This window comes from Balaenoptera acutorostrata, chromosome 1 (genome assembly GCF_949987535.1).
Source record: "Balaenoptera acutorostrata chromosome 1, mBalAcu1.1, whole genome shotgun sequence".
NCBI classification, from domain to species: domain Eukaryota; kingdom Metazoa; phylum Chordata; class Mammalia; order Artiodactyla; family Balaenopteridae; genus Balaenoptera; species Balaenoptera acutorostrata.
This window is the reverse complement of record NC_080064.1, coordinates 58,314,483-58,338,882: the sequence shown is the minus strand read 5'-3', so window position 1 is coordinate 58,338,882 and position 24,400 is coordinate 58,314,483. Positions and strand designations below refer to the sequence as shown.

Genomic DNA, 24,400 nt, shown 5'->3' with positions numbered 1-24,400 from the left:
AAGCCGTGCGGCACAGCCAAAAACAAAAACAAAAACAAAAAACAAAAAAACCACTGATTTGTGTTTAACAAAACAAACAAAAAAAGCTGATTAACATCCTATAGGGAAATAAATTAAAAATTTTGAGGTTATCTTTTCTACCAGAGGGAAATCAATTATATCTCTACAGATAAAATTTATTTGCACTGCTGTGAACAAGTCATTTGCATTACAGTTGATTTTCTCCAAGTAGAAAGCCCATCAAAGGTGCACACCCCTATAGAATTAATCTACCAAGGATCCATCCAACAATTCCCAGTGCTCCACTGCAAGGACAATCAGTAATCACCTTTCTTATTTCTACAGTTGGATAAATTTTTTATACATTCCTCCTCTCGCCTGGAAGCCATTCAGATATTTAAAGACGTCAGAGACATCTCATTTTTCTCCAGGAGTCAGGTGCCCAAGATTAAGCACAGGTGAGGTATGAGCAACACGGTGTTTTATTTCAATTCCCAAAGGGAAAATCGAAACCACTCATTATTAAAACTGGGGTATATTATTAAATGTAAATCCCACTTACCGCCTATTTCACTCTAAAGAAAGCCTTCATTATATATATTCTCTGCCCAAAAAAGAAGTAGGACAGTATTTGTAGCTATAGCAGTGGGTTGACAACAGGAAAAAAAAAAAGAACTAGTCAGACAAGTAGTCACAATGTAGATTCCAAAGTGGCGTTTAGTTTGTCAACATGCTTAATTAATTTTAGTCAATAATTAATTTGATCTAAACACTACACTTCTGTGTGAAACAGAATCAAAATATGGCCTGTATGTTTCAGATTATGAACTATCTATGTTTAGTGGCAATAATTGGTAATTGATGCATCTAAAGACAGTTCTATTTCATTCTGTTGCCTTATTTTTCTTTCTCTTAGCATCCTTACTATCTTGTTCTTTTCTTTCATTGATTTGCTTAGGACCTCAGAGGTTAAAAAAGGATCTTGAAAATCTTCTAGACCAGAGCTGTCTGGTAGAATGTTCTGCAATGATGGAAAAGTTCTATATTTGTGCTGTTCAACATAGTAACTGCCAGCCACATGTGGCCATTAAACACTTAAAATGTTTCTAGGGCAGGGTTTCTCAAACTCAGCACTATTAATGTTCTGGGCTGAGTATTTCTTTATCGTTGCCAACATTGCCGAGAAAATTCATGCACCATACTGAGTAGGTCCATGCACAGTCATCCTATTTAATTTCAACCTCATTCTCTCAGCTCTCAGCAATCTTCTTTTTTTTTTTTTTTTAATTTTATTTATTTATTTATTTTTATTTATGGCTGTGCTGGGTCTTCGTTTCTGTGCGAGGGCTTTCTCCAGTTGCGGCAAGCGGGGGCCACTTTTCATCGCGGTGTGCGGGCCTCTCACTATCGCGGCCTCTCTTGTTGTGGAGCACAGGCTCCAGACGCGCAGGCTCAGTAGTTGTGGCTCACGGGCCTAGCTGCTCCGCGGCATGTGGGATCTTCCCGGACCAGGGCTCGAACCCGTGTCCCCTGCATTGGCAGGCAGATTCTCAACCACTGCGCCACCAGGGAAGCCCCAGCAATCTTCTTATTTAACTCCTGTTGACTTCCCTTTGTGCATTCCATGGTTGTTGTTCCAAAGTCTCCCACTCTGCTCAAACTCATGGCTTCACCCTGCCCACCAGTTCCCAGAATAGGAAGAAAGCAAAACCATTTGCAGCTATAATATGAGATTACTTCCTTGTGTAATCCTGGAGTTTATTTAAAATTTCCACAACAGTACTGATCATCTCTGAATTTCTCCATGCTATGAGAAACAGTACTGATCATCTCTGAATTTTCTCCATGCTATGAGAAACAGTACTGATCATCTCTGAATTTTCTCCATGCTATGGGGTCACTTGTATTCTTGGAGCAAAGAGAGGGAGCCCAGTGCAGTGAAAAGAACACTGATGAAGATACAAGAAGCCAGAGTTTTTCAACAGTTCTATTCATAATTCACATGGTTGATTGGGCAAGACTTTCAACCTGTCCAGACTCAGATTTCCCACTTGCATACGAGAGAACACTTCTAATGATTTTTTCCCAAGATTTTAGATGACATTTCCAGGTCTAGACCTTTAAGATTCTACCTTCTTCCTCTTTACTGTTCAACTTTTAATCAAAAAATGTTTATTGAGTACTTACTATGTGCCATCACTGTGCTAGTTGCTGAAAATGTAACAATGACTAGGACTGACTCGGCTTATGCCCTCACAGAATTTGATGGGGAAGTGAACTACCTGTTCAGTGCTCTACCCTGAGAAAGCTCAGCGCTAGGGAAAGCAATCAATCTAAGCAACAGATTGTTCTGTTCTTAGGCTAATCCACGGGTACCAGGAGGGTGAGACTAGGCCTCCTCTCAGTTCATGATTTCTCCCATGCAGCTATGTTGACTGCTTAGTAGAACCAGGGTTATATGCAGAAGATTTAATAATGAGCACAGTACAGGCACTGGCCAATCAAACTTACGGCTGAAGCAAGGTATTATTCCTAGACTTGGTTGCAGGTTTGTGGGGAGGTCTGAGGGATTTCAGAGGAGGAGCTAAGGTGACCATGGCCGTAGGTCAAGTCTCAGAGGATCTGAGGAAGTTACTGTTTACCAGCATTTATAGAAATGTTCCTACATTCTAACTGAAGAGTCGCCATGCTGGTGTGTTGCTACTGAATATCAGTGCGAAGTAGAATTGATGAGGCAGCATGGACACACAGCTATGTTATTTATCAACAACTTAGCCTTTCCAAAGTCATCAGGAGAAGCCTTCAGTACCCCAACATTTCTTAGAGATGCCTCCTTGGGTCTTTATATGTATGTAAACCCTCTATCTTAACTTTAGTTTCTTCTCTTGACTCTACTCAAGTTATCATCCAGGACCTCCTTCTCCTGGGCCATCTCATAGGTCTGCCTACTGAGTCCAAACAGGCCCATCACCTCCTTGTATTGACATATTATCTTAATATGTGGAGTGGTTTAGGATCCTAGACTACCTCATTTGGCCCAATGCATTGTCCTTCCTTGGAAATAACTCTAAGGATAGTTATTTTTTTGCCGACTGTGGAGAAGCCATATTATGCTTCTGTAATCCAAATTATGCAAAGAGCTACTCCACTTCTCCTCTGTCTCTCTTCCTTCCTTTCTCTCTTTTAACATATATGTATCATATGCCTACTTTATGTAAGACACTCTTCTAGGTATCAAGAATACAGCTGTGAACAAAAAAAAGTCTCCGCTCTTATGGACATGGACCTTGAAGTTGATGAAACAAGCTTCAAGCCCCTTTTTCTTTTTTTAAATTATTTATTTATTTATGACTGTATGGGTCTTCGTTTCTGTGAGGGCTTTCTCTAGTTGCCGAGAGCAGGGGCCACTCTTCATCGCGGTGCGCGGGCCTCTCACTATCGCGGCCTCTTTTGTTGCGGAGCACAGGCTCCAGACGCGCAGGCTCAGCAGTTGTGGCTCACGGGCCCAGTCGCTCCGCGGCTTGTGGGATCCTCCCAGACCAGGGCTCGAACCCGTGTGCACTGCATCGGCAGGCAGATTCTCAACCACTGCGCCACCAGGGAAGCCCTCAAGCCCCTTTTTCTAAGGCTTGGATTATATATTTTATACATTTTATAAAATTTGCAGAAGATGTTTTAGCTGAAATTGGTTAAGAATGCTGTCTCTTTCCACTCCATTTTTTTTTTTTTACCATCAAATTTCCCCTCATAGCAGATGACACTGAGTGGCAGAAGTTATTTTGGGAATCCTTCTAAGGAGAAACTGAATTAGGAATATATCTGGTCTGGGTTTAATAGGTTGTATATAGATGGTATGCAGCCACTTCTGTATGAAGTTAAGTTGTTTTAATGTAGGAATGGCTTCCAAGAATATTCCCACCATCTACTGCGCTACTTACATACCATGTGACACAAATTTACAGGTCCAGAGGACATATCATGAAATAAAATGTGTCCAATAGTGGCCAATTTCAAAACTTTGTGTCTATATGAAGAAACAAGATCTGTAACATACAGAATCTGAAGCTATCTATGAAACCTTCTTCCAGTCATCAAACACAATTATTAGCAGAGGATTTGAGTTTTATCAATACTTAGCCAAAACAGAAATCCTCTCTTATTGGCAAATACTCGGTAATGTAGTATACACTGTTATAAATGCATTTTTTTTTCTGTTTTGATGGGAATTGTGCTAAATAGAACTTATTAGAATTTCTGTGTTTGTAGGGTGTGTATTTGCAATAGTACTACAGTGAGTTTGGGTGTCAAGATGCATATTTATAAATCCCATCTACCAATAATGATAACAAACTGGTCAAACCATGCCAGAAGAAAGACTGAATTATTTTCGTGTTATCTCTATTAAAAACATAGCACAGGGAGATCAGCTCGGTGCTTTGTGATCACCTAGAGGGGTGGGATAGGGAGGGTGAGAGGGAGGGAGACACAAGAGGGAAGAGATATGGGGATATATGTATATGTATAGCTGATTCACTTTGTTATAAAGCAGAAACTAACACACCATTGTAAAGCAATTATACTCCAATAAAGGTGTTAAAAAAAGTTATAAAATTTGATTACATACAGAAGCAGTCAAATAAAAATGCAACAAAAATATAGAAAAATTATAGAAATGTGACAAGCAATTAATAAAGATATAGTTTCTGTGAATTGTCAGATTTTAAAAATTTGTTCTGGTTTCTTATATTAAGTAGATATCCATTTTTGTACCTTATTTTACATTTCTAACTTTGCATTTTTTTCTTAGGAAGGACTCACAAAGCTTCAGGTTTCATAAAACTTGCATCCGCCCCTGCTCATGGAGCTAATATTTTATTGGGAGGAGACAGATAATAAGCTAATATAACATAATCAATAAGTGGCGAAGCTAAAAGAAAAGATAAGGTAAGGTTAGAGAACTGTAAGCCATAGGAAATATGACATTTTAGGTAGGTTGGTCAAAGAAGACTCTTAAAAAGAAAAAAACTACTAAACTAAGACTTTATTTGAATTTCACCAGTCTTTACACAATGTTATTTTTCTGTTTCAGGATCCAATTCAGGATACCACATTGCATTTCTTCACCTTGTCTTTTAAATATCCTCTAATCTGTGACAGTTTTCAGTCTTTCCTTGTTTTTTATGATCTTGAGAGTTTTAAAGAACACTGGTCAAGTATATTGTAGAGGCCCTGAACTTAGGTTTGTCTGATGTTTTCTTATGATTAAACTAGGGTTGTGAGTTTCAGGGAAGGATACCACAGAAGTGAAGTGTCTTGCTAATCACATCATATCAGGGAGTACATGTTAACTACATGACAATAGCATCAAGAGGAATAAAATATTTAGCAATAAACTTAACCAAGGAGGTGAAAGACATGTACACTAAAAACTACAAAACATTGCTAAAATAAATTAAAGAAGACACAAATTAATGGAAAGATATCCGTGTTCATGAATTGGAAGACCTAATATTGTTAAAATGAACATACTACCCAAAGAAATCTACAGTTCAATGCATTCCCTATCAAAATCCTATGGAGTTTTTTGCAGAAAGAGAAAAAAATTCTAAAATTCATATGGAACCACAAAAGCCTCCAAATTACCAAAGAACTCTTGAAAAAGAAGAACAAAGCTGGAGGCCTCACACTTCCTGACTTCAAAACATATTACAAAGCTACAGTAATCAAAACAGTATGATGCTAGCATAAAGACAGACATATAGACCAGTGGAACAGAATAGAGAGCCCCTAAATAAATCCATGTGTGTATGATCAAATGATCTTCAACAAGGGTGCCAAGACTATACAATGGGGAAAGGATAGTCTCTTCAACAGATGGTGCTGGGAAAACTGGATATTCATATGTGAAAGAGCAAAATTAGAGTCTTATATTACACCATATAGAAAAAAATCAACTCAAAATAGATTAAAGACTTAAATATAAGTCCAGAAATGATGTGATTCTTAGAAGAAAACATAGAAGAAAAAGTTCATAACATTTGTCTTAGCAATGATTTCTTAGTTATGACACCAAAAGAACAGGCAACAAAAGCAAAAATAGACAAGTGGGACTACATCAAACTAAAAAGCTTCTGCACCACAAAGGAAATGATCAGCAGAGTGAAAAGCATCCTATGGAATGAGGGAAAAAACTTGCAAAGCATATTATGTGATAAGAGATTACTATCCAATATATATGAGGAACTCCCAGTAATCACTAGCAAAAAAACAAATAACCTGATTTTAAAATGGGCAAAGAACTTGAATAGACATTTCTCCAAAGAAGACATTCAAATGGTCAACAGGTATATGAAAAGATGCTCAACATCAGGGAAAGGCATATCAAACCACAATAAGATATTGCCTCATACCTGTTAGGATGGTGATTATAAAAAACAAAACAAAAACAGAAAATAAGTATCAGTGAGGCTATGGAGAAATTGGAAACCTTGTGCACTGTTGGTGGGAATGTAAAATGGTGCAGTCACTATGGAAAACAGCATGGAGTTTCCTCAAAAAAATTAAAAATAGAACTGTCATATGAACCAGCAATCCCACTTCTGATATTTACCCCAAAGACTTGGAAACGGGATTCCGAAGAAATATTTGCACTACCATGGGTTCACTGCACCATTATTCACAATAGCCAAGACATGTAAACATCCTAAATGTCCTTCAATGGATGAATGGATAAAGAAAATGGTATATCAATATAATGAAATATCATTCAGCCTTCTAAAAGAAGGAAATCCTGTAATATGTAATAACATGGATGAAACTTGGACATTAAACCAAGTGAGATAAGCCAGTCACAGAAGGACAATTAAACTGCATGATTCCACTTATGTAAGATATCTAAAGTAGACAAACTCATAGAAGCAGAATTTAGAATAGTGGTTTCTGGGGGCTGGGGAGAAGGGACAATGAGGAGTTGCTCTTCAATAGATACAGAGTTTCAGTCATGCAAGATGAAAACGTTCTAGAGACGTGTTGCACAACAATGTGCATAGATACAGTTAACTATACAATACTGCATACTTAAAAACTTGCTAAGAGAGTAGATTTCATATTATGTGTTTTTTCCTACAATTAAAAAAAAAACTTACTGCCAAATCCATGATTACAGATTTTCTCCAATGTTTTCTTCTAGAAGTTTTATACTTTTAGGTTTTATATTTAGATCTATGATCTATTTTGAGTTAATTTTTATATAAGGTATATGGTATGTGTTGAAGTTCATTTTTGTTTGTTTGTTTGTTTTTGTTTATGGACATCCAACTGTTCCAGCACTATCAAAAAGACTATTCTTTCCCTTTTGAAATTTTGTATCTTAGGCAAAAATCAATTGACTGTATTTGTGTGTCTATTTTTGGGCTCTCTATTCTACTCCACTGATCTATATGAATATGCTTATGTTAGTATCACACTGTCTTGATTACTGTGGCTTTATAGCATGGCTTAAAAATGGGTAGTGTGGGTCTTCCACCTTTCCTAATTGTTTTGGCCATTCTCATTCATTTGCCTTTCCATTTACATTTTAGAATCATCTTGTCAACATCTATAAAAAAGCTTGCTGGAATTTTGACAGGAATTGCATTAAATCTATAGATAAGTTTTGAGAGAATTAACACCTTAACGATATTGTATTTTCCAACCTATGAACACAGTATAGCTCTTCATTTCTTTAGTTCTTCTTTCATTTGTTTCTTCAGGGTTGAGAGAGACCACTTTGATAAGATGAAATTTGAGTGAAGACCTGAATTAAGCGACAGAATGAACCATGGAGATATCTGCAGGAACTGTATTCTAGGCAAAGTACAATAAATTCAAAGGTCCTGAGGCGGAGTGGACTTCAAGGGTTCTAGGAACAGCAAGGAGGCCATTGTGGCTGAGTTGAGGGAGGTGGAGTGGAAGAGGTAGAGGGTGAAATCACAAAGGTAACAAAAGGACAGACCACGTAGGGCCTTGTAAACCATTATAATGTTTTGAATTTTATTCAGAATAAGATGGGAAGTGATTGAACAGATTTGAACAGTGGTGTGATATTTGACTAAAATTTTAGGTTACTTTGGGTGCTTTGGGGAGAAAGGATTAATGAGGAATGGTGAGTACAAGATAAAAGCAGGGAAACCATTGAAGAGACAATTACAATATTTTAGCAAGAGCAGATGGTGACTTGGACTAGGGGGCCAGTAGAAGAAGTAATAAATGTTGGAATACGGATGGACAGTCGGCCCTCCATACCTGTAGGCTCCACATCTGCGGATTCAACCAACTGTGGATAGAAAATATTCCAAAAAAAAAAAAAATTCCAGAAGGTTCCAAAAAGCAAAACCTGAATTTGCCCACACTGGCAACTATTTACATAGCATTTACCTTTTATTCAGTATTATAAGTAACCTAGAGATAATTTAAAGTATGTGGGAGGATTAATAGCTTACAAGCAAATACTGTGCCATTTTACATAAGGGATTTGTGCATCTTCGGATTTTGGTTTCCATGGGGGTCCTAGAACCAATCCCTCTCGGGTACCAAGGGAAGACTACACTTTAAAGATATAGTTGATGGGATTAGCTGAAAGTTAGACATGGGCTGTGAGAGAAAAAGAGGAGTCAAAGATGACTCCAAAGTTTTGGACTTAAGCAACTGGAAGAATAGTTTCCAACAACTCAGTTGGGGAAGACTGTGAAAGAAGTTTTGGAAGGTGTTTATCTGGTTTGGAAGGCATGAGCAGGGGAAAAAAAGATTCTTTCTAAAATATTTTACACCTTTGAATTTTAAGCACAGAATCTAAGGATTTGCAGCCTATGATCTGCGTACATTGCAATGGCAACCATCTGTAGTAACCGGCAGCCTGTGCATTGTGGTCTGAACGTGAATGGTAGGGGGAAGGCAATAGGCAGAGAGTAGGAAAAGACTATTTCAATGAGTAACTCAGTTTATCATGTCTCTTTTTTTTTTTTTTTTAAGGAATTCCTTTATTTTTATTTTTTATTTATTTATTTTTGGCTGTGTTGGGTCTTCGTTTCTGTGCGAGGGCTTTCCCTAGTTGCGGCAAGCGGGGGCCACTTTTCATTGGGGTGCGCTGGCCTCTCATTATCGCGGCCTCTCTTGTTGCGGAGCACAGGCTCCAGACGCACAGGCTCAGTAGTTGTGGCTCATGGGCCTAGTTGTTCCGCGGCATGTGGGATCTTCCCAGACCAGGGCTCGAACCCATGTCCCCTGCATTGGCAGGCAGATTCTCAACCACTGCGCCACCAGGGAAGCCCTATCATGTCTCTTAAAGAGCATGTAGGAATGGGTGTTACCTGAGTCTGTGGGTAGGGAAGACCTCACTGAAGAGTCTCTCTTTTATTTGAGACCTGAAGAAGTTAGCCAGAGGAGGGAGGTGGGGTTTGTGGGAATGGGGGTTTAATCTATAAGTTAAGTGATGAGCAGGGGCAAAGATCCAGAAATGAGAGGGTGTATTTGAGGAATTAAAGAAAGTCAACCATGAATTTAGAGCAGGGAGAGCCAAAAGGAGAAAGCTGTGAAGTGAGGCAGGAGATAGATTTTATCCTGATAATTAGATCTGCGTTTTACAGAATCGCTGCAGCTGCTGTGTAGCTGCTATGTAGAAAGTGAATTGTAGACCCACAGTCATCTGGCTGAAGACTAGTTACGATGTCGTTGCAGTAGCCTTGGTGAGGGATGAAGATGACGGCAGTGGGTTCAGACTTGAGAGGTATTTAGGGGACTATATATGGCAGATGAGAAGAGAGAGGCCCTGAGAGTAACTACTAGGCTTCTAAGGTGAGCAACTTGGTGAATGGTGGTTCCTTTTACTAAAATGGGGGTGCCAGTTGTTAGTTTATTGTCTCTCAGCTCCAAACCTTGCGCTAGGTTTGGACCACCCTTCTCTATTCTGCTTTGTGAAGCTGGTGCTTGTATTTTGCAAACCACGCATCTGCTTTGCCAGCTGGCTCTGTGTCAGGCCCCGCCATAGGTGGTGCTAGAGGGAGATTGCAAAGCTGGAGGAGCAAGAAAAAAATGTCCTTTCCAGTCTGCCCTCTGTTAGCAATGCTCCAGCAACAAGTCTTCAGCCCAGGAACAGCAGGGCCTTCGCATAGCAGCAGGTGAAAGCCATTTGCGGTTTTCCCTGAATTTGCAGAGCCAATCTATTAGTGCCTCCCAGAGCCCACAGCAGCAGCCAGTTGGTGCTTCCTCCTCAAAGGTCTGGATCCCAGGCTTACGGGGAGCCTTTTCTAAACTAAAGATTCCGGTATCAGCTGAACAGCATCTCTTCCTCAGAGGTCTGTGTTTTAGCTACTAGGGTTCCTCCTATAGGTTTTAATAATTCCAGTCTCCTCCCGTTATTCCCCCTTCCCTTCCTGCAGTGGCTACCTCCATGATACCTTGGAGGGTTTTTTTTTAAAACCTTGCATTTGATGAATTTATTTTTATTTGTATTATTTATTTTTGGCCGCGTTGGGTCTTCGTTGCTGCGTGCGGGCTTTCTCTAGTTGCAGCGAGCGGGGGGCTACTCTTCGATGCAGTGAGAGGGCTTCTCAGTGCAGTGGCTTCTCTTGTTGCAGAGCATGGGCTCTAGAGCACAGGCTCAGTAGTGGGCTTAGTTGCTCCGTGGCATGTGGGATCTTCCCGGACCAGGGCTCGAACCCGTGTCCCATGCATTGGCAGGAGGATTCTTAGCCACTGTGCCACCAGGGAAGTCCCTAGTTAATATTTCTTTATATTAGATTCTCTCTAATCAAATAACTAGTGTTATTTCTGTCTCCTAACTGGACTCTGATTGATACAGAAATTGTTACTAGGAGTGGTTCCAGGAAACAGACCCTAAAAGATGGGATTTGGGGATTGGTTTGGTTTTGTCCTTGGGTTTGAATGTAGTGCTGAGCTCCTTGCTAATGGGAAATGAATGCTGGTTACCCATGTCATGCAGAAGTAGCATGATTGATTAAATAATCACCTGTAGTTGATTGTGAAGAAGTGCCTGCTGACCCAAGTGCCTTGGAGCCTGTGCCTGTTGCACTTGACTGTTACAGCAGTAATTATGACCATGAAGACTGTGGTGTGGGATAGATTCTTCTGAGTGGACTAAAACACTTACAGAAAGAAAGTATCAAACTCAGGTCCTTATAGTCTCTGCTTAAGTTTCATCAGAGAGCTGGAGAAATTCTATGGCAGCTCTAAAAGGATCTCTCATTTCTTGCAGCCACAGGACTGGTGTTCCTAAAAGTGAATAAATATATACTTGTCCAGTTTACAGAATTTACATCAGTTGAATTTACAGCTTTGCCATGTCTCTCATGAAGAAGTTAGGAAAATGATAGGGAAGCAGAGGGACCCTAAATCTTGAAGTGGGGATACATCTGGCTGGATTTAGATCAAGTTGAGAATTTTGAATTCTCAGGTCACTCTGAACCTCTTCTAACAGTAGAAGCAGCGTGTCCTCCTGTGCCTGATATTAGCCTTTCCTTGCTCGAAAACTATCTACTATCCCCATTAGTAGGGTCAGATATCAGTATGCTCCAGGGGAACAAGTACAAAGTCTGACCCAGGAGGAAGCAGTTGATATACCAAAAAAACTGCAAGATTTTCCTAATTTATATCAATATAAACCTGGAGAATATGTATAGGGATGAGTTTTAAGGAAGACCCATCTCTCAACTACATGCTGAGAGGACACGCCCATCGTCAACACGTTGAGAAACATCTTTTTGTGTAGAGCATGTACATCCTTGAGAAGTTCTGTCATGGCTGTTCTCCATAAGCCAAGCATAAGGGTGGGAAATTTCACTATTGAGGTGGGCTCACTATTTATAATAGAGATGATAGAAGTCCTGGAGTATCAGAGGCAAGTAGCAGTTCTTAACCACCAAAGGCGAGATGGGCATATTTACCATAAAAGGAAAGCAGTAACATAGTGGTAACCAGAATGTTTTAATCCCCAGAAATCTTTGGCAGTGGCTAATTGATTACAACATCCCTAAGAATGTAATAGCAAGGCAACCTACTAAAATGGTGCTTAATCTATATAACAGGAAAAGCCAGACTGACAGCAAAAAAATCTAACTTGAGTTTCTAAAATGGAAACTCACAGTCTCTCACTCAGTTTCCAGACATAAGCAAGTTTATAGAACCAGAACCCTTTGCACTGAAGGGGGTGTCAAGTGTCCTTGAGGAAGGCTCCTGTATCATGGTACAAGTATACACCATATCTTCCTCCGAGTCTTCCTCAGAGGGACCTGCAGTGATTTACTAGAGTGACTGTGTACTGGGGGAAAGAACATACACAGACCTTTTGGGGATTATGGAACACTGGCTACTTGATACTAATTCCTGGGCACCCATATCACTGTAAACTACCAGTGAAACTGGGGGCTGAGTCAGGTGACAACTGGAGTCTTAGCCCAAACCTGAAACACAGTGAGTCCAGTGGGTCTGTAGAGCCACTGTGTGGTTATTTATCCAATTCTTGAATGTATAATTAGAAGAGATACATGTTTAGACATAACAGATATACTTGGCAACTAGCTAAATCCTCTCAATGGCTCTTTGACCCGTGGAATAAAGACCATAATTGTAGAAAGCGAAAGCCTCTGGAACTTTCCCATCCTACCAGAACAGTAACAAAAGGGAATAGCATATCATTAGGGAAATTGCAGAGATTATTGCCATCATCAAAGACTTGGAAAGATCCATGAGTGGTGATACCTATCACATTTCCATTTAACTCACCTGTTTGTCCAATACAGAAGGCAGATCTTGACAAATATCTGAGAATGATTATAAACTTAATCAGGAGGTGACTCCAATTTTAGATAATGTTTCACATGTAGCATCTTTACTGAGGCAGATCAACACTACAGCTCCTGACACCTAGTATGCTGCTATTGATATGGCAAATGCTTTTTTCTCTTCATCAGTTTATTAGGACTGACTAGAAGCAGTTTACTTCTTAAATGGCAGGGTCAGGAGTACAACATCACAGTCTTGCCTCAGGGTTACATCAAATCTCCTACTCTCTGCCATAATATAGTCCACAGAGATCTTGATCATCTGAACATTCTCATACAAAATCAACTGGTTCAATATAGGGATTGAAATATGGTAATTGGATCTGATAAACAGGAAGTAGTAAATTTTTTATTTTTATTTTTTTTGGCCAAGGCTGTGCAGCATGTGGGATATTAGTTCTACGACCAGGGATTGAACCCATGCCCCCTGCACTGGAAGCTCAGAGTCTTAACCACTGGACCGCCAGAGAAGTCCCAAGGAAGTAGTAAGTATTTTGGATAGCTAAGTAAGACAGCCAGGATCTCAGCTGGTCAGAATTCATTACTTGATACAATGGGGAACAGTGGAGGAGAAGCAGTTTGCTGGCGTTCAGGGGATAAGGATGAATTTAGTTTTAGACCTGTTGAAGAGCCTCGGAGAGAGTCATCCAAGTGAAGATGTTCAGGACACGGTTGGATATACAAACCTGGAGTTCAAGAGAACACACATGAGTAGATTTAGGAAGTGTTGATGGAATGTTAAATCATAACTGAAGCCATGGAATGGGATGAGATTATTTAGTGAGAATATGTAGAATCAAATGAGAAGACCCACGACTGAGCCTTGAGGCATATGAAACTTTTATTTTAAAGATATGGTAGAAGAGGAGGAACCAGCAAAGACAAATGAGAAGGGGCATCCAGAGAACCAGGAGGAGTTGCAGAGAGTGTGGTGTCCCAGGAGTCAAGGGAAGAGAGTGTAGCTAAGGGAAGGGAGAGGGTCAGCAGTGCAAATGCTGTGAAGTGGTCAAGCAAGAGAAGGACTGAGAGTCAGCTGGGTTTACTTCCATGGAGGTCATTGGTGACTTAGGGGTGACCAGCTTCAGTGTAGTGGAGGGGATAAAACAAGTTTGGTCTGAGTTGAAGAGTGATTGGAGGTGGTTGTAGATTGGGCAGAGCCATGTGAATAGGTGGATAGTGAGGCCAGTCAGTTCACAGAGACAGAAGATTCAAAGCAGCTGACTTTGGATAGATTTGTATGAGGTTCAGTTGTAAATAAACTGAGTTTGAAATGTCTCTGTATTTTCAATGCCTAAATTGATGTCTGGTATGGTATTGTTGTGAATGGGTCATGAGTGACAATGATTTTAATAGACTGATGTTCCTATATCCTGATTATTCTTCTTCATAGCATTGCTAAACACTAAACTTGGCAACTGAAGGAGGTAATGGCATTGGGAGAACTTTAGAAGCAAGTATGTCCACCTACCCCAAATAAGGCAGGGGTGTCCAGTGGAGGAGCACAAACTAAATGTTGAACGGACTAGGGTCAAATCTGTACAGTTACTTAGAGCTGTGAGACTCAGGGCATGCCTAATACTTCCACTAGGCCTTTGTTTTCCTGTTTATAAGTTGTTTCACCATACCTACTTCCTAGAGTGGTAAGGATGCAGTGAGATAATGAATTTCAATCGCAGCACATTGCCAGGCCACCCATCAGTGGTCATTGAGGTCATTCCTTCCAGCCCAACACAGAGAAGTATGAGGCAGTGCAGAGAAGCTGCACGCTCCTTCTTTGCACTTCGGTTCTCAGAATTTTAAAAGCATTGTTTAAATAGGGAACACCTATGACCTTTGCTCCCTGGCTATAGCATAATCAGTGGTACAACACAGTAGGTTATTGGGTATGATCTAGGCTGGCTGATCTAGTGAAACAAGAAATTGGTGAACACCAAAAAGGCCAAATAAATTCCAGTATAGGAAAAGCAAGTGAGCCAGGGCAAATTGAGAAGTGTAGGGAAGAGTACTGATCAATTTCCTTCATGGAGAAACATGATGGCTAAAGCAAAAGACATGGTTTAAATACAAAGAAGATTTTTCTGCTAGTAATTACACCTAGCAAGATATAAAATATATCAACCTACAATGTTGACATTTCCAACTAGAGTAGGCTTGTATATCAATGAGAACATTTAAATCCAGTCTTTCCAATCTTGTACAGCTTTTTAAGATATTTTTTAAACTTTATTAAATTTTATCAGATAATGTATAAATTTCCCATATATAATTCTGTGATTAATATTACTAAGGTTAGGAAAGAGGTTTGAGTACCTAAAATACCTAAAAGTCTAATTCTCTATAATAATACCCTACTACAGTATTGGTACATATCTTTTCTTTTATTGGGGTATAGTTGCTTTATTTTTTCTTTTTATTTTTTTAAAAGATTTAATTTTATTTATTTTTGGCTGTGTTGGGTTTTTGTTGCTGCGTGCAGGCTTTCTCTAGTTGCAGCGAGAGGGGGCTGCTCTTTGTTGTGGTGCACGGGCTTCTCATTGTGGTGGCTTCTCTTGTTGTGGAGCATGGGTTCTAGGCACACGGGCTTGAGTAGTTGTGGCATGTGGGCTCAGTAGTTGTGGCTCGCAGGCTCTAGAGCGCAGGCTCAGTAGTTGTGGCGCACAGGATTAGTTGCTCCGCGGCACGTGGGATCTTCCCGGACCAGGGCTCAAACCCTTGCCCCCTGCACTGGCAGGCGGATTCTTAACCACTGTGACACCAGGGAAGCCCCTTAGTACCTATCTTATCTCTCATTATCTAATGAGAATGCGTGACTTCACTACACTTCACAGCATTCTACTGAGGCTCCACAAATCATTACTGGAGTTGAGAAAACCCAGCACAGTTCTTGGCCTGTCTATGGTAGGTCTTAGTGTATACTTGCTAATAAATTACATAATCATGCTGAGAAAAACAACAGTAATTGCTTGGATCAGTACTTTTTAGGAGATTTATTTTCATTTCATTTTGTGTAATTGCAATTGATTTGTTGCAGAAATTTGTACCTGGCATTTCATACTCCATAGAGTAGCACTTGAACTATTATCTGGCCTCTTTCACTGGTTTCCATTATCACCATCTGACTTTATAAAAGGAAATTTCCTTTTCATACAGTGTTAGTGGTAATATAAAATTGGTACAACCTCTTTGGAGATCAATTTGTTCATTCTATTAATTTTTTTTTAAAGTAGCCTTTAATTAAGCAATTCCACTTCTAGAAACTGATACCTGTACAAAGTTGAATGGACAAGGATAATCAAAGCTGCATCGTTTATAAACTGAAAAAATGGCAACAACTTAAAAATGTCTATAGGATGGACCACATCAATCATGATGCATCTAGCTGATAGAATTCTCTGCAGCCATTAAAAAGAATGAGGTAGAGTTTCTTTACTGCCACAGAAAGGCCTTCAAGGAATAAAAAGTGAAAAGAGAAAGGTTGCATAATCATAATGATAATAATAGTAATTATTATCATTAGGAACACTTGTAAAGTGTGTACTATATTCTAAGCATTTAACTTTATTAACTTACTTAATTCTCATCACCACCCTATGAGGTGGGTGCTATTGTTATCTCCATTTTACAGATGAGGGAACTGAACCACTGTAACATCAAGCAACTTGCCGGAGATCACAAAACTAGTGTCAGAGGCAGTATCTGGTTTGAGCATCAGTGTTTTTACCTGGTTCTCTCCATTTATGTTAAAAAATGTATAACAATACATGTCTGTAAATATATGTGTATGTATGTATATGCATATGTGTGTGTATATGTATTTGTATAGGCACAGAAAGTGGCTCTAGAGCCTCGAGATGGTTAGCAGTTGCTTTCTCTGAAAAACGTGTTGGGGTGAGAGAGGAAGAGAGCAAGATAGTTATGCGATACAAGTCTCTTTTGCTTGTTTGCTTTTGTAATGAGGGACATTATTATTTTAATAATTATTTTTTTCACAAGGGATGTTTCTCAAAATATAACTTTCTAGTTATTTTTCTTCTGCTGCCAGCAGTTAAGGAAGAAATTTGGCCGCTTCTTGCATTGTTGAAAAGTTATACCATTCACTGATTCATTTAGCAAAAACATCTAAAGTGTTCTAGGTGTCCCTGCCTCACCCAGCCCTCAAGGAGCTCACTGTCAAGTGGAACAGACTGACATGTAAACATATAATTCTAGAGCCTCTATAAAGGGGATGCACAAAGATGCAGTGGGAGAAGCACAAAGGAGAGATGTCATTTCTGTGGAGGGCAAGGAGAGGCGGTGTGAAGGAAGGTGCCCAGAGAGGAGATAATATTTTGCCTAAATACTGAAAGAAAAGTAACAGTTCTTCAGGAGACAGTGGAGGAGAGGGAGAGAAAAAGCACCCCAGATGTAGGGAATATGGGAGTAAAGACACAGAAGTAAGGACACAGGAACCCACATTATTCTTCAGGGAACTGGGTGTAGTTTGATTTAGCTGAAGCCTAGGGAGGAAAATGTAAGGACGGCAGGAGCCATGTCACCTAAGGCCTTGTGGACTGTGTTAAGAATTTCATCCTGTGTGCCAGTTTTTCCTAAGGAGCAGTCAAAGAACACAAGTGTCCCCAGGATAACATAAAATATATAAATCAAAAGATATACATACAACGGAATATTATCTAGCCTTGAAAAGGAAGGAAATTCTGACACATGCTACATGTGGATGAACCTTGAAAATATTATGCTAAATGAAATGTCAGACACAAAAGGACAAATACTGTATGATTCTACTTATTTTTTTTTTTTTAAAGCAAGGGTTTTTTTTATTATTATTTATTTATTTATTTATTTTTGGCTGTGTTGGGTCTTCGGTTCGTGCGAGGGCTTTCTCCAGTTGCGGCAAGCGGGGGCCACTCTTCATTGCGGTGCGGGGACCGCTCTTCATCGCGGTGCGCGGGCCTTTCACTATCGCGGCCCCTCCCGTTGCGGGGCACAGGCTCCAGACGCGCAGGCTCAGTAGTTGTGGCTCACGGGCTTAGTCGCTCCGCGGCATGTGGGATCTTCCCAGACCAGGGCTCGAACCCGTGTCCCCTGCATTAGCAGGCAGACTCTCAACCACTGCGCCACCAGGGAAGCCCCGATTCTACTTATTTGAGATACCTAGAATAGTCAAATTTATAGAGACAGAAAGTAGAGTAGCGGTTACTAGAGGATGGAGGGAAGGAGGAATGGGGAATTATTGTTTAGTGGTTTCATAATGTCAGTTTGAGATGACATGAAAGCTCTAGAGAAGGGTAGTGGTTAAGAGTTGCACAACAGGGCTTCCCTGGTGGCGCAGTGGTTGAGAATCTGCCTGCCAATAATGCAGGGGACACGGGTTCGAGCCCTGGTCTGGGAAGATCCCACATGCCGCAGAGCGGCTGGGCCCGTGAGCCACAATTACTGAGCCTGCGCGTCTGGAGCCTGTGCCCCGCAACGGGAGGGGCCGCGATAGTGAAAGGCCCGCGCACCGCGATGAAGAGCGGTCCCCGCACCGCGATGAAGAGTGGCCCCCACTTGCCACAACTAGAGAAAGCCCTAGCACAGAAACGAAGACCCAACATAGCAATCAATCAATCAATCAATTAATCAATAAAAAAATAAATCTTTAAAAAAAAAAAAAAAAAAGAGTTGCACAACAATATGAATGTACTTAACCCACTGAATTGTACACTTAAAAAGTGTTGAAATAATAAATTTTATATTATGCATATTTCACCATAATAAAAGCCAGGTAAAGATGGTAAATTTTGTGTTATGTATATTTTACCATAATTTTAAAATATGGGAAAATGTTTTAAAGATATGGACAAAATATTTAGATAAATAATTCAAAGTTATTTTTCTGTCTTGACATTAAAATTAGATATGTCATTTCTTTGTTTAAGCTGGTAATAATGATTTGTTTCTCTTATATAACAATGTCTACTGTTTACTGAAAACCAGCTTTATATCCAGAGATGAGGAGATGTAGGCTCAGAGAGTTCAACTAACTGACCCAAGGGCACACAGCTAGTGAGGGGGCATTTCTAGGAAACGCAGAATTGGAACTCAGCTCCTAACACCTTATTCTTTCACCTACCCCCAAGCCACTTTATTATCTTGCTACTTTTTGGATATGGCAGTACAGTCTCAAAGACAGTATTGTATGGTGCTTTCTGGGTTCAGAAACCGTAAGAAATCTGAGGCAACGCAGACTGAAATATCGAACAGTTGAATGTTTACTCTTGATCCACATCTGATACTTTTTAAGGGCTTCGGCCCTGTGCAAGAGAGACCAAAATAGCGTTCGAGTGAGGCTAGACCCACGCACATTGTTAACTACTCAGCCAGCCACCTGTTACCGATTGGAGGAGGGTCTGTATTTTGGTTGCGGCAGTTATCTGGAAAATACGGCTCTCAGCCCTCCAGCCGCCAGCCTCCGCTTCCCAGGTACGCGGCCGCCGAGACACCCGGCGCGGGCTTGCGCGCAGGCGCTATCCGGTCGTTTCCTTCCGCGAGTGTGTTGTGCTGCTAGGTGTCCTGGTGTCCTCGAGTGGTCCCCCCTAAGGTTCTTCTCCCTCTGTCCGGGACTCAGGGTCGCCACTGCCCCTTCTCCGGGCCCTCTCCGAGCCCTGCCCAGGCCGAGCCAGGCGCGGCCCCTCCCCTCTGACCTCGCGTTGCACAATGCCCGACCAAAGTCCCCGGGCGTGTGAACCACAGCGTCCCTGCCCCTGGGCGGGCGTGGGCGGCGGCCGCAGCCGGCTCAGTACACCGGCCGCGGTCCCGTGAGTCCCCGCGAGCTGCCGCCTCAGACCCCCGCGCTGCTCGGCCCCGCCGCCCGCCGCTCCCCTCGCAGGCCGCTGCCGCCACCGCCGCAGCCATGGCGGAAGTTCATAGACGTCAGCAGGCCCGGGTTAAAGGAGAAGCCCCCGCGAAATCCTCCACACACAGACATGAGGAGGAGCTGGGGATGGCGTCGGCCGAAACGCTGACCGTGTTCCTGAAACTGCTGGCCGCTGGCTTTTACGGCGTGAGCTCCTTCCTCATCGTGGTGGTCAACAAGAGCGTGCTCACCAACTACAGGTAGGGCCGAGGCGGCGGCGACCTAGGCCGCGGAGAGGAGCGGGCGGCGGCGGCGGCTGGGCGCCGGCTCCCTGGACTTTGCCTGCAAAGTTAGAGCTGAACAAAGTTGGGCGGGAGCCGGGGAGGGAGGGAGGGAGGGCGGGCGGCTGATACGCGGTCGGGGCGGCGGAGCCGGCTTGCGCGCCGGCCCGGAGTGGGAGTCCCGCTCCCGGCGCCGAGCTCGGGACTGCCGGGCGAGCGTTCGGTGCCGCGTTCGGAAAGCGCCTGCCCTGCCCGCCGTGCAGCACCCTGGAAACCCTGCCCTTCGGAGAGACGGAGCGGAGTTGCTTCGTGACTTTTTTGACTCCTGTGCATGCCAGGCTGGGAGGCGGGAGAGGGATGCCCGGCCTTCCCCGCAGCCTGGGCTAGGGTCCGGGACTTCAGGGTTCTCCGACTTCGCTGATAGCCTCTGGGGACCTACGCATCCTCAAGCCCATTTAAGATGATTGTGATGCTGCCACTGGGACCCTGAGGCAGAAGCATTTTATTTTTTAAATGTGTGAAACTGTTCAAGAGATGTATGTCTTCACTTCCAAGAAAAATCCGTTACAGGCAGCCGACTGAAATTGTAGAATCAGACAAGATGAGACAAGTGGCAGCCCAAGGCTACAAAATCAGCGGTGTTGCCTGACAACCGGCAGGGGTTTTTCTCAGATTGTCATTTGGATGAGGGGTAGACGTTGGTGTGTTTTGTATCAAAATGCATTGTAAGGTTGACGATGTGCAAATTGAATTCACCGAGCTCGGGTTGTTCTGACCCTGTGTTTTTTTTGTTTTCTCTACCATTTTTGTAGATTTCCCTCCTCACTATGTGTTGGACTTGGCCAGGTTAGTTGGAATCTTCAGCATTACGTGGTTTGTGTCGTTAGAACTTCTGAATGTGTCTTTATATGTAGAACAGTGAATCTGTGTTCTCTGTTTACAGATGGTGACCACAGTGGCAGTACTCTGGGTTGGAAAGGCACTCAGAGTAGTCAAGTTTCCTGACTTTGACAGAAATGTACCTCGAAAGGTAAAAAAGAAAAAAAAAAAGTAATACTTTATGTTCTGAAAAGAAGTTACTATATACATTTTTCATCAGTGCCTTACATATTTAAAAATTGCAGCCTTGAAATTGCCTAATCCAGAGTGGGTATAATGAAGGCAAAGAATAAATGTATTAATATGTGTTTTTAAAAAGTCCCACAGTCTCTTTAAAGTTAAGAAAAAGTGCCCCTAGATCTTGTGTTCTGTTTTAATTATTGAACACTTGCTGGGATTACAATCATTTTGCATTTTCTACGTCCATCTAATCTAGCCAGTGTATCCTGCATTCATTATTCTTTGGGTTTATTTTCTTATTCTTCCATCTGCCTCTGCTTGACTCCACCTGAAGATGAAATGCCTTTCCTTTTTCTGCTGACATCAGAACAATGGGCTCTACATTATCATATTGTAAAGAAAGATGTTGTTGTCCCATATGGTTTGATCATATTCATATTTGTGTTTCTTTTTTCCCCTCCATTCTTTCTGCAGAGAGCTATTTATCCAGGAGTAATGTTGTTTGGGTGCTTCATGGGGGCCAAAATTGTGTGTGAGAACTAATCTTGTGTTTTAAGTAGAAAGAATTTGATCATATAAACAAAACTGTTTCTGTTTGCAAAGGACCTTGTTTTAGCTGTCTTTATTATTGAGTTTTGTTATCCCTTTTTAAATTTTCTAGACGTTTCCACTACCTCTACTATATTTTGGGAACCAAATCACGGGACTGTTCAGCACAAAGAAACTGAAGTATGGATAACTTTATTTTACTAGTGAGGTTAATATAATGTGTTCTTAAAATTGTACTTGAAAATGTCAAATGTTTAACACATCGTTAATGATTCTGGAAAAATGAAAGGACCAGAAAATCTCTTAAGTTTGAAGAGAAAGGAGTTTTTTGTTTGTTTGGGGTTTTTTTTTCCCTTCACCTTGATGATAAAAGTCTTAAAATGTTGTAAAATGCTGTGATGGGAGATTTTCATTATTTTTCCAGACCTATAATAGTGAAGGATATATGTTAGGCTTCTGAGATTTCAATTCGTTAGTACAATTCATAAATAGTATATTTTAGGCAAATTCCACAAGTAAAATTAGATGGTGGATATGAGAACTTTTGTAGTTTTTCCTTTTTTTAAAATTTTTAATAGTAATCTTTTATTTATTTATTTATTATTTTTATATTTATTTTTGGCTGTGTTGGGTCTTTGTTTCTGTGCGAGGGCTTTCTCTAGTTGCGGCAAGTGGGGGCCACTCTTCATCGCGGTGTGCGGGCCTCTCACTGTCGCGGCCTCTCCTGTTGCGGAGCACAGGCTCCAGACGCTCAGGCTCAGTAGTTGTGGCTCACGGGCCTAGTTGCTCCGTGGCATGTGGGATCTTCCCAGACCAGGGCTCGAACCCGTGTCCCCCGCATTAGCAGGCAGACTCTCAACCACTGTGCCACCAGGGAAGCCCTGTAGTTTTTCTTTTAACATGAGGTAGTTAAAATAGCATCAGATGGAACCCTGATACAAATATGATCAACATTTTACACATGGCCATATGATTGTAGAGGCAGCATTTTCACTTTTAGAAAGAAGCAGTAGCTCTCTACTCCATGACAACACTTATTATCCTCTAACTTCCCAATTCTTGGCTTTTCCACTTAAAGAGTGTATGTATCAGGTATATGTGATGTTAAAAGTATACACTTAGGGAAACCATTTAACAGAAACCCATGGCTTCACTACTGTCACGTGAGCTAAACCTCTGGCATAATGTGTGATTGTAAAACAGAATGGAGAGATCTCTGAGGGTAGAGACCAAGCTTTTTTCATTTCCTCAGACCCAAGAAACTTGACAGAATGACCACGATGGTATTTCTGGGGAAGGTTCCATGGAAGTCAAATTTATCATGGGTGGGGCATCCTTTTACATCTCATTACCCACTTGGAAAGAAATGCAGACCTGCTGCAAAGTGCTACTTGTATATAGAGTTTGCTCTTTTTCATCCATTGTCATCCATCCATCCATCCATCTATTCACACCCTATCTTTGATTGCCATTTAAGTATAAGGCACTTTGGGGTGAGATGAGATAGATTCAGAAATAATTATGTTGCAAGAGGCTGTATGTTTGCTAAGTGCAAGCAGAATGCTCTAGGAATTTAGAGAAAGACAGGATTACTTCCACAAAAGGGCAATCAAGGAATGTTTTAGGGGGTAAGATTATCACCGATGTTATTTGAAGGTTAGGGGTAGGAAGGGAGGTCAGTCTAGAAAAGAAAGGTCTTTTCCCTTAAAGACTAACATGATTACTGTTCAGGGTGTTTAACATAATAAGCAGGGTAAAATTAAAGGTGTCTGTTATCAGTCTTTGTTAATAGATGTATGTTTTCTACCATTTTATAATTAGTTTGGTGTTTTTCACTTCTGGTAGTTTTATAAAAGCAACCCTTTCAGGCTTTCAAATACTTTCTAGAGAGAAATAAGGATTTAATTTAGTCACAGATTAATCAGCATGGAATTTCCATAATGGAAGGAAGAGATTAGCATTATTTTAAAATACTAATTTTAGAGAATCAAATTTTATTTTACCTAAATATCTTTGTTTTTTTCCTGCAGTTTGCCAATGTTTACAGTTCTGAGAAGGTTCTCCATCCTGTTTACAATGTTTGCTGAAGGAGTTTTACTCAAGTGAGTTAAATTTCTAATATGTCTAGTCTTTAACCAACTTTAATCACCCTGAAAAGGTGCCCAGCATATGTAAGATATTACAATTATTTGTGTTGTTTCTACTTTATCTTTTGAGAAGTTTAAGCAACTTTCTCCCTTTGCTGTAGGAGTTGATAGTTTATGGCTTCCTTATGGAAGCCTGTCTGAACATGAGATATACTTTCAAGAATTCCTATACCTACTGATGCCACTGGGTGAAGCTGGGTCAGAAGATCAGTATAGGCTTTAAATAGTGTTCATGTCTTGGCTGCTTTTACTACAAATGTGTGTGACCATTTTCAACTTAAAGAAATCTGATTAGCAAAAATTCAAACTCAATAATAATAATAACAAATGATAAAAGTAAGAAAAAATAAGTATACTTACTTATATAAGAAAGTAAGTTTTTGCTTCATCAGAGGGGTTCTTTTAAATATCCAGTTCCTTGGAATCATTTGTGTGCAACTTTTTAAAAAAAAAATATATTTTTTTTGCCTATGTTGCAAAACGAGTCTTTGTAAATAACTAAAGCCACATGTATGTATTTTTTAATTATTTTATTTTGTAGGAAGACTTTTTCTTGGGGTATTAAGATGACTGTATTTGCAATGATTATTGGAGCCTTTGTAGCTGCCAGGTAAGATGTGGGCCTATATAAAATCTATGAGAGTACATTAGAATTTATCAATAATTATTGATAATAAATGATCAATTACCAAT

General features: G+C 40.8%; 1 protein-coding gene across 2 annotated transcripts in view; it reads left to right on the top strand.

Annotated features, from left to right (window-relative positions):
* Positions 1-19,367: 19,367 nt before the first annotated feature.
* Positions 19,368-24,400, top strand: part of SLC35D1 (solute carrier family 35 member D1) — a 59,752-nt gene continuing 54,719 nt past the window's right edge. Inside the window, exons 1-6 of one of the 2 annotated variants that reach the window (XM_057552844.1) lie at positions 19,370-19,931; positions 20,765-20,798; positions 20,896-20,982; positions 21,673-21,740; positions 23,591-23,662; positions 24,249-24,317. In XM_057552844.1, the coding sequence (XP_057408827.1) occupies positions 19,729-19,931; positions 20,765-20,798; positions 20,896-20,982; positions 21,673-21,740; positions 23,591-23,662; positions 24,249-24,317 (533 nt within the window). In that variant the 5' untranslated portion in view covers positions 19,370-19,728. Of the gene's footprint in view, positions 19,932-20,764; positions 20,799-20,895; positions 20,983-21,672; positions 21,741-23,590; positions 23,663-24,248; positions 24,318-24,400 lie in introns of both variants that reach the window. The other variant, XM_057552849.1, reaches the window with a different exon arrangement.